The 11411-nt window shown below is 36.6% G+C and overlaps 1 protein-coding gene across 2 annotated transcripts in view; it reads right to left on the reverse strand.

The window, feature by feature from the left end:
- Positions 1–323: 323 nt before the first annotated feature.
- AFTPH (aftiphilin) overlaps positions 324–11411 on the reverse strand; it is a 65209-nt gene continuing 54121 nt past the window's right edge. For both annotated transcript variants that reach the window (XM_045979117.1, XM_045979115.1), the window contains 2 exons: positions 7859–7982; positions 324–1453 (listed from right to left, as the gene is read on the reverse strand). In XM_045979117.1, coding sequence (XP_045835073.1) covers positions 1309–1453; positions 7859–7982 — 269 coding nt within the window. In that variant the 3' untranslated portion in view covers positions 324–1308. The remainder of the gene's footprint in view (positions 1454–7858; positions 7983–11411) is intronic.

Genomic DNA, 11411 nt, shown 5'->3' on the forward strand with positions numbered 1-11411 from the left:
CTTAATATTATGCATGTGTTTACTGGAAAAGAAAAAATTCCCTAGAAATGCTTATTTAACCTTGCCAGTTCTGATGAAGATATAGTGAATCACGGGAATTTCTTTTATGATTTCATGTTCTACATAAAAACAGCTCTGCCTTAGTACTACTGATCCAGTTCCTATGGGGCCAGAGCCTAAACCTGTCTGCTTTCAAAAAAGTGGAAGCCTGACCTACCAAATGATTTCCTCTGGATTGAAATACATTAAGATAGAATAAACCTTCACATCCAAACTCATCATATTTTTCCTCAGATACCAAAGTACAAAAAGGCCAGGCTAAATTTCTTTTAAATTATTTTATTTTTGTGTAAGCTAAAAGGAAATTTACACACTGAAATCTCAAAAGACCTTGGGCATGCACATTAACCCTGTCAGAGGTTCTTCTACATGTCTTTCTTTTTTCCATAGGAATTTCCCCAAACATTTAAAACCCATAGTTTTTACTGTATATACAGCCTAAACCATAGCAATCTATGATTATGTCATTTTACACTGTGCAAAATCCTCAAAAAATAGTGGTACAATAAAACAAAAAAATCATTAACAAGTAAATTTCATCGTAAGACATGTAATTTGGTCCTTCTCCAAACCAAACTGATCGAAACAGACACAATCTCTTTAAACCCCTCCAATCAAGTTCTGACAATGATCCACACCCTGTGACAAAAGAGCAATCGATAAAGTACCTTGCAAAAGGTCAAACAGCAATATGCCAGATTGGAAAGATTAAAAAAAGAGCACAAAAATGTTAACAAAAGTCGGATCTGAAACAAACCCACCACATATGAAATTGGAAAAAAAACAAAACAAAACAAAACAAAAAAACCAGGGACTTTGGAGCTTATTTATGATAGCAAAAGTAATTCAACATATGATATGAAAAATTAATAGAACATTCAATGCAATCTGGAAAGACTGAAGGGGATTTCACAGACAGTGGAGATTTGAATTTTTTTCTTTTTTTTATTTCAAAAGTTTTGTAAGAAGGACACCACCAGTGTATTTCACAAAGACATAAATGTATACACCCCAGCAACACAAAAAGAATAAATCTTCAAAAATGTTCACCCCCAATTATTTACATTTTTTTCTAATATAAATTTAGGACTTCAGTATGTAAATAAATATACATTACTATGTATACCTTTCTAGTGCGGCTTACCAACAAATCAGCTGAACTTTTTTTTTTTTTTTTTAATTAGAGCAGGTATGCTTTTGATGGGAGGGAAGGAAAAGCAATCGAAATTGTCCAATTCACATCAGTTATCAGTCTCCTTTCTCTTGGGACCTTGTGGAAGGTGTTAATGTGGCTGGGAACATCAACACCTTGGCATGCATGAATGTTAAGTCCGGAAGGCTCGCGATCACCTTGATGGCTTCTTCACTCAGGTGCTCTTCTCTTTTTGGTTTCCTATTGACAAATGAAAAAAACGTGTTAATGTGACTTTGCTGTAGGACAAATGGGAGAAAATCCTTTCTCAGGGTAGACAGCGATCTGTGGGGCTTCTCTGCCAGGTCCTGAGCCTTGTAACGCATGTGTGTGCATGCGCACGCGTGTGCGTTTCCAGTGCCAGAGGCCGAATCCCTTACAGAGCTGCATGCCCATGTTATGTGTGCTTGCTATAGCTGGGCACGGACATACAGACATTGCCATGTACCTGTGGACAGCTCACAGATTTGCTGAAGGCTCGAGCACTTTTAAAATGCTCTAAGCAGAAATAGAATGCTGGAGCCCTAATAAAACTTCACTCAACCAGATTTCCCTCTGACCCCCGTGAAATTACTTCAACATAAAACAAAGTGTATCTGGCACAAGACCCTGTAAGTCATTTTAACCTCAGGCTCTCTGAATCTCCTATGGGGAATTCCAGGAGAAAGCCCTTGGCTCAGAAACACCCAGGCTTGACCCTGCTGGGACACAGACAGCAGGTCCAACAGGAGCAGCACGGGAGCTGGTTGCAGATGCTGAGAATGGAAATGGGCAGGAAGTGCTCAGGGAGAGGGGAAGTCTTGAAATCCTAGAGGTTCTGGAGACAAAGTACATTTCACTCACTGCCCCTGGTATTAAAGGTGAGCATGTTAGTGCCTAACACAGATAGGAAGAACTCCTTTTCATCCAGGGCTTCCCAGATGGTGAGCTGCAGAAATGTCAAGAGAGCCTCAAATGTGGCTCAAATTGAGCACATGACTAAAAGCCAACCTTGATTTTTTCCAGAATGTTAAAAATACTCAAAGAATAGTTGTGGTCATACAGATACTAATTTTAGACTAACGTTCATTTAAAACTGTTCATTCTAAAAAGCTCAATTCGCTTTTATGGTAAAATAGCTGGTACTGTATTAGGTGTGGTACAAGTTATTTCTTCCACCTAATTATTTTCTTTGTTGTTGGGATGGGGAACGGGACATCAGGAGATGAGGCGAGACGGGAAAGACAGGGGTCTTTATTTCATACCTAGACTTTTCTGTTACCACTTTCGAATTCAGGCTGAAATGAAATGATTAGAATGACGGAAAAATCAAACATCAGAATTTTAGAACCAAAGTTCTTCAAAAAAGGGGTGGGCTTTAAGCACACCCAAACCATCAGATCAACCAATACTCAGTTCTACAGTTTCTCAGAAGAATGGAATAGCAATCCAGTATTTTCTACTTAAAATCTACAATTTTCATTGCATTTAAATGGTGGCAGAATTACTAGGTGGATGTTTGATGAAGAAAAACCAGAGAGTAAAGTGAAAGACTGGAGGTGTCTGCATAATGAAAAAGGCCAGCCTCTCACCAGTGGTCCATCTTAGCATCACTAACGAGGGAGTCAACCAGGTTATCATGCAACTTCTGATACAGTGCAACACCTGTGCTGTAGTCCAGCCACGATGTTTCACCCAAGCTCATTAAACCTGTGGATATAATTTCTAGCTTACAGGAAGTAAGGGGAAATGAGAAACATTAAATACTACTTGAGGAAGCCAACAGATAAATCCTGAGGTTGGGACATTCTGCAGGACACCTGGGCTGATCTTTTTAATATGCTACTGCTAAAACTGAAAACAAACAGAAGGGTTGGGGGTGGATAAGCTAGGTTAAAGGAGGTTGAAGAGCTGTAACAGCCAGGTACAACAGTTCTCTGCTTTGTTGAAACGAATATTGAGTTGAGGGGACATCTGAGTACAGCTTTGGTATTGGATGGACTAAAATTGCACTGAAGTTGACAGATGGAGATCACAGGCTGCAGAGGTAAGTTGAATTTCGTATGGACTATAAAATCTCATTTTTGGTTAACAACACACATATGTATGTATTTGCATGGAAAATGATCTGAAAAGAGTTATACTGATCTGAGAGGTAAGAATGTGAAACTAAGTTTTAATTTTTGTATTTTCTAACGTTCTATAATATATCTTACTGCTTCTGTAATGACAGAAAGTTAATTAAAAACAGTAACAAAGAGAGACTCCTGACTCCAGGAAACACACTGAGGGCTGTGGAAGGGACAGCGGGTAGGGGGATGGGGTAACTGGGTGATGGGCACTAAGGAGGGAACGTGATATGGTAAGCACTGGATATTATACGCAACTAATAAATCATCGAACATTATATAAAAAACTAATGTACTGTATGTTGGTTATTGAATTAAAAAGAAACAAAAAGGGGCGCCTGGGTGGCTCAGTGGGTTCAGCCTCTGCCTTCGGCTCAGGTCATGATCTCAGGGTCCTAGGATCGAGCCCCACATCGGGCTCTCTGCTCAGTGGGGAGCCTGCTTCCTCCCCCAACTCCACCTGCCTCTCTGCCTACTTGTGATCCCTCTCTGTCAAATAAACAAATAAAATATTAAAAAAAAAAAAAAAGAAAAAAAACAAGTTAACATCTGCCTTTGGCTCAGGTCATGATCCTGGGGTCCTGGGATGGAGCCCTGTGTCAGGCTCCCTGCTCAGCAGAGTCTGTTTGTCCCTCCCCACCGACTTGTACTCTCTCTAATGAATCTTGAAAAAAAATGCAGTAAAAAATAAAAAATGCACCTAAAGTAACTTTCTCATTTGTGAAATGCAGTTGGAATATGGGGAAGGAGAGCAAGGTAGAAACTTTTACCCAAGAAATGGTTGGTAAAGATTACTCTAGACTTTCTGCTTAATGGTCTTATTTCAGAGGCACTACTTAGAGGCAATAGAAAATTGAAATAATAGTTTACAGAGCTGATAGTCTGTGTATTTATCTATAGTCACTGTGCACTGATGTGTTCTAGAGGAGAATTTGAAAATAAAAAGTTGTATCATGAACTTTTCTCAAATCCAAGAGCAGTGATCTAATTCTGATTTATATTCTTGGTAGCCAAGATTTATCCTTTTTGTCAGTGGAATACAACTGAGAGTCCAGAATCAAACCCCATATATTAATGGAAAGTTGATTTTCAGTAAGGGTGCCACGACCACTAATGGGGAAAAAAGTCTTTTCAAATAGTGTGGGATAGCCACATGTAAAAGAATGAAGCTGGACCTCTATCTCAGAACATATTCAAATAGTAAATCAATAGATCAAAGACCTAAATGTAAGCGTTGAAGCTATAGAACTATCGAGAAAAAAACCTAGGTGCAAATCTTCCTGACCATGAAGTAGGCAATTGTTTCTGGGATGGCTGTAACCAAAAAGTCGGACAAAAACAAGTCTCTGAGAATGTGGAGAAACAAGAATCCTTGATATATGTAAGAATATATAATGAATATGTATGAATGTAAAATGGTGTAATGTAAACAATGTAAATATAAATAATATATAATGTAAATGTAAATAGTGTAATGTAAATAATGTAAAGAATGTAAAATGGTGGCACTACTTTGAAAAACAGTTCAGCAGTTGCTCAAAAAGTTCAACATTGTTACTATATGACCTGGTAGTTTCACTCCCAAGAAAATGGAAAGCATTTGTCCACACAAGAACCTGTACATGAATGGTCATAGCAGTATTAGTCACAATAGTCAAAAAGTGAATACAACCCAAGTATCCATCAACTGATTAATGGGTAAGTAAAATGTGGTATAATCACACAAAGGAATATTATGCAGCTGTAAAAAGGAATGAAAAATACTGATATAATATCATGGCCAAACTTGAAAACACACTAAGAGAAAGAAGCCAGAGACAAAAGGTCACATATATGATTCCATTTATAGGAAATAGCCAGAACAGACAAATTCCTAGAGACAGAAGGCAGGTTAGTAGGTGTCAGGATGCCTGGGAAAACTGACAGAAAAGGGAGTAACTGCTAATTAATGAGTATGGAGTTTCCATTGAGGGTGATAAAAATGTTCTGGAATTAGTGGTAATGGTTGTGCAATGCTATGAATGTACTAAAAATCACCGAACTGTACACTTGAGAAGGGTGGATTTTACATTATGTGGACTATGTTAGCCAATTAAAAGGTCAAAGGTCAAAATTAAAAGGTTAAAGACAAACACATGTATCTCTTTTGGCAACTAGTCATTAGGCTTGTATAAACTTGAGTTAGAGATCCACCACTACTAACCAGGTGGTCACCCACTGATTAAGGAAGTTATTTTTCTCTATACTAAAAAAGGCAAAGCAAGAAGGAACTATTTTAAAACTAGGAACGTGCATTTCTTTAAAAAGTGAGAAGTTACTTTTAACAGGCTGTGTACGGAAAGAGATGAGCTCATGCACATCTCCCTACATATGCAGCAAAGGCACCTGGAAAAGAGTATGCTGTTAGCCGTCAACTTCCTCTACTTACACCTTGGTTTCTTAACCTTGTAGTACCCTACATCACTCTACCTTCTGTGTGTTGTCAGGAGTCAAGAAGATTCTGCTGAGGTTTACTTTCTGTAGTTTATTCCATTCAAAACCAAAAACAGAACGATGTAAAAAAAAACCAAGACACTGACATTTTCAGAAACGATGCCTGCCATCTGCCTTTCTCTTACCTGTGCAACTGAGAATCATTCATGGGTACATTTTACAGTAATTGTAAAGGCTTGTGAAAATTTGCATTTCTTATCATTTTCAAGTAATTGAAATGAGTTGGCAACTCATTTCTGCCCCCCTCCCCCAATTTGTTATGTTTTAAACATGAAGCTGGACAGATACTAGAGAGCAATTCGGTGCAGTTACAACACTCACCTTAGGATACACACAATGGTTCTAGTTCATTCTGTAGTAGTACAGAATAAGGGAAACAATGAAAATAATTTCTTAAAGTGATAGGAGTTGTTTAAGTTCCCTGGTGTACATGGGATGTTTCAAGGATGAGTTACAGTTAGGAGAGCAAGCAAGCTAACAATGTGGTATAGAGCTCCTCCTAATGGCACAAAGACTGAATTCTCATCATGGGACTTCGGAAACTCTACCAAAGTTCATTCAGTGACACTGCAGAAGGAAAAGGGTAATGAAACAGTAGTACTGTCCTTAGAGAAGGCTGCCCAAAAAATGACAGGGGAAAAAAGCCCAAACAATAAAAGTACCAGTATTTTTTTTTTTAAGTCAAATGTGCAGAAGCTTTTGGCTAACATATATAGAAAAAATGGACGAGAAATTTGAGAATTTCAATTTGAAAATATGATTTGGGGGAGAGAAAAAAATTATAAAGTGAGCAAAAAGAATCCACAGAAGATTCATTTACAAATAGATTCACTTAAGAGGAGGCTTTACCCCAAAGACATGGGAACAATGAGAATAACAGAATCTGTTGTGTGTGCACTCTAAATTATTCTAGGGAGAAGTTAAGAGTATCCACAATTATAAAATACATAACAATGCCTTTTTTATAATTATAAATATTATTAATAATACATATCTGTTGAATGAATGGATATTTAAGCACACAACACAGTTTGAAAGGCAATGGGATAATTCAAACTACAGTTTTAAGCCTCGTAAGCATTTATTATTTATAAGGAAAAAAAATTTTTTTTTTAAATGGCTGTTTTTCTACAGAAGAACTGTTTCAAAAGATAAATCTGAATCTGACATGGAAATAGTTTATTTGTTGAGGAGTAAGGGCTATAATACTTCTGCCAAAGTGGGCCACTAGCAGGTAAATATTTCCACTTGAAAATGCTGATGAACAACGCATTTGGAACAGCTCCTGTCAACCAGTATTTGCTCCCACAGTAGTGATTTCCCGGTTCACAAAGACTACCTCTTCTGAGGAACTGGCCTATTCTTATGGCTAACATGTCTAAGCAATGGCTTACTGTTCGGTGCCAAATTATGTAAAACTAAAGGTTTCCTGAATCCTGAGCACAGGGCCCAGGTGACATTCCTTCCGTTTGGTTCCAACACTGCTTTTCTAAAGGCCATGTCCCTGAACGGCCTCCCAGAAAGCTTGGCTAAGCAAGGCTTCACAGCCCAAATCAGAAGTGCTGCACATCAGCAAAAATGCAGAAAACAAGAGTAGCCATTGCCTCACCTACTCCAGCTTAGGTCAGGAGTAGAAAGTTTAGCCTAAGTGACTGGGGAGTGTGAAAGTGATCATCATCTCAATGGTTATGAAGGGAATGAGGGACAGTTTCTAAAATGGCTTATGATCTCAATACTTAATCAGAATTCTTCTCAACAAAGTTAGGCCGAGGGAGGGGGGGTAAAAAGAAAAAACCACATCTGCAGCCCTTTCCAGCTTCTTATGAAATAGCTCTGCTCCAATAAAGTCCACAGTTAAACATAATTTGATAACTGTTTTTTGGAATTAGGCATCATCCACTGATAAATAGAAAGTGCGTTTTAATACGATATATATTGAAATACCGTCAACTTACTTGCTTTCCTAAATTCAAAATTTAGGGTATAATGAACACTAGCTGTTTACCTGGTAGATGTGCTTGTCTTCTCTACTGTGGACATGAGTCTTGCAAATGCATCAGTCACTTTGAGGCTTGAGGTGGAGACTTCCAGCTTAGAAGTTGTTAACTCATACAACTCTGGATCCACACCTTATAGTATAAAACGACAGTCAGTGAGGGCAAGCTGCAGTGCGTTACTCAGCCACAATCCAAGATGCAAAAGACACTCATTCTGTAAACATCTGAGTCTTTTATGAGCACAACATGTCTTTAGATTAATGTTGCATTTATTTTTTAAATTATAGATTCCAACTTTCAGAATTTTTATAAAGTAGGAAAATACTTTTAAAATCTCACTTAGGTATTAAATACAGCCTCAATTCATCTAACATTTATGTAGTAGATATCATACAAATACTTCTACAATTTCTATCTGCTGTAGAAAACTCAATTTTGGATTAGTTAGCGATATGAAAGTTACCAGTGTTTTATAGAAAGTGCACATGATTTGTTACAGGTACCTCCATGTTTAAATGGACTGATTAACCTCATTTTTGGAATTCTCTCCCCCTCTACACCTCTCTAACAATTTTACCTCCATTATACTTTTTTTCCATACTGAAAGATTTAGGAGCTAGTCTGAAGTCTCAAATAGAGTAAATGCCTTGGTTAAATATATTCAGACCACCCGAGGACATAAAATATTACTCAAAGTGTCAAGTTATTACTAAAGATAAATTATGTACCACATTGTTCTTTCTTCAGGTCAGAAGTAGGGAGGGTAAAATAGTCCCAAAAAAAACTAATGAAAGAACTACTTTTAGACAAAATGAAAACTGTCTCAAGGGTTAATTATATTTCTTTGGTTTCATATTCGACCTTGTTTTAAGGAATTCAAAATGAAGCTGATCTCTTAGATTTGACTTCACTAAAATATACATTTTTATATTTCCAAAGAATATAGATTTATATTAAATAACTGACTACAAAAACAATGAAAAGAACAATAAATATTTTCAACTGAAGCTCAACTTTAGATAATAGAGGCTCAGATTAAAAAAAAAATCCCCTACTCTCTATGGTACCAGCAAATTACCTGAGGTAAAAAGTTTAGTAGTTTCAGATTATAGCAGAAATGCAGATTATAAGAGAAAAATGTCTTATTAGTTTCATCAATTTTTACTTATTTCTAAAAAAGTTCTGAAAATCGGCAGAGAAAATTGTATATAAATGTAAATACTAGTGTTATTAATTTTCCTCCTTTTAAGATATTTTAAGGTTAAGGAAAAAAATCACGAACTGCCTTCTATTAACCAGCTTTGCAGATGAGTGGCAGATGTAAACACAGAACTCAGATGTTTACAGAAATCAAACAAGCAAAAGCAGCTTCCACAGTTATCATGTCCAAGAAGGGAGGAAGGCTATAGAAAATGTTTGTTGACTCTCCCAAGTTCTTAATATTTCATTAAGGTACAGCTTCAAAAATACTTAATGAGGCCCTTTCTTTGCATCTCTGTAAGGATGTAAGTTTCAATTAAAACCTAAAAAAATTGTAGATACCTGTAGGGGACCAAATGAACCCAAAGTATCTCCTTCCTCCACTGCGAAAGGTTAGGTTCCAAGTAACCACAAAATTTAAGCTGGTGTCTAATATATAGTGCAGAATAAACAACTCTATTCTGACTGCCAACAGAAAAGTGGTAGTAAAAATTTGGTTGAGTTTGTAAAATACTGGCCACTTGGCTGTCAAAGAAAAAAGTGGGAGATATTAAAAAAAGGAAAAAGATAACAAAAGACCCAAGCCCCCCTTGCCCAAAACAAAACCACCACCATCACAAAAAAAACAAGTCAAACCAAACTAAAACAAAAAACCCAGGAAAGTACCATGACTATATTTTATATTTTTCAAAAAGGGATAACTACATAGTCTACACTAATAATTGGAGAGTAATTTTTTTTAATGGAAGAGTCTGCTTGTTTTTGTTTTTCTTACAGAACTTTAATGAGGCATAGTTTAGTTACATAACTAAAGCTAGCCAACCAAGTTCTATGCCAACCTCCTAAGTCTCACACAAAATAATTAAATAACCGCAAGCTAAGACAAAATGACTTTCCCAGAAACAAGTCAGAAAAAGTGCAAGCAAGTGGTAAAATGGAATACTGAGAAAGGTGTTGATACCTGTAGGTTGATGGTAAGTTTTAACAAAACCCAATAGCAATAAAAAGAAGCCAAAGCAAATTTATAGTAATCAAGTTTATACAGCAGCTAGAGCGTGTTAATGAAAATATGGAACAAAAATACTAAAGGTTTCAAAGTAATGAGGACTGCATTTGAGCATGCTCATTTCACTTCTATTACAGCTCTAAGTTTCTGAAACCACTTGCTCTTCTTGAAGCTGTGTATACTGAGCCTAGTTATGTAATTTCTGTACTTTGTGTTCTAAACTGAGTTTGAAATGTAATCAAGAATTAAATTTAAACCAGGTTTTAGGTGTCCAAAAGTAGTGAACTCATGTAAATTATAGTACAGTTCATGACAGAACAAATCTGAGAACAAATTAAAAATGGGGTTTCATAATTCATTCTTGGGGACAAGATAATAAGGAAACTGATACATAAACTTTTGTTGTCTTTCCCCCCCAATTAAGAATTAAAAGCAGCTAATTAGGCTCACCCTGGTCATTCATTTCCTAGCTCAAATGTATTTAAAGGTAATTTGAGTAAATAGTACATATCATTTTGAAGTCAAAACCAGACAAAGATTGTTTTTTTTTTTTTTTTCATATGCTTGCAAAATCCTGGAAGTAATGAAAATGATTCAGGGTCTTAGATTTGAGAAATCCAGTCATTCTACCTAAAGGCCTTGGAACTTCCTTAGAGTAGGAACAGATTTCCATGACCAGATTTTAGAGAAGGATGTTCTGGGTTCCAGGCTCACCCTTATCTGACTCTCTTGGTCTCCCCCATTTCCCACCATGGCTCCTGAACTGCTGGAAGTGAGTGGTAGGGTATCAAGCAGAATAGACAAAACCAGCAAATTCTCAGGAACAAGACTGGCTGTGTAACTGGCTGCTAGTGGGGCTAAACGGATCCTTGCTAAGCATTCTGGGTATCAGCATCTATATAGCACCCCAACAGCTTGTCTGGTGATCAATGAGCATGATTACCAGATCACAAGGAGGGATGACAGGGATTAATTAAAATCATATCAAATAAAATGTAAACATAAAAATGCCATTATATTTTAATCTTTTATTCAGTTAAAAAAATGACAAAGTACATTAGTCCTTTGGTCAATAAACTGAATTTTGCAGGGCTGAACATTAACAGGCACTCCAGTAAGTTTTAATTTCTAGCTTTTAATATCTCATAGCAATAGCAATTATTTTCTGTTAACTTCTGTAACATTTCTTTTTTCTCCATGGAAAACTAACAATACTTTCTATTTAAGAGCTACATAAAAACTACGTAAGTTCTATGTGGGATCTATATAGAACTAAGTGCTAGACTCTTAACATTTTGGAACCTAATTATACACTTAGCATTAATAAACAACTAACTGAATGCTGGAATTTTAGG

This window comes from Meles meles, chromosome 15, assembly GCF_922984935.1.
Source record: "Meles meles chromosome 15, mMelMel3.1 paternal haplotype, whole genome shotgun sequence".
Taxonomy (NCBI): domain Eukaryota; kingdom Metazoa; phylum Chordata; class Mammalia; order Carnivora; family Mustelidae; genus Meles; species Meles meles.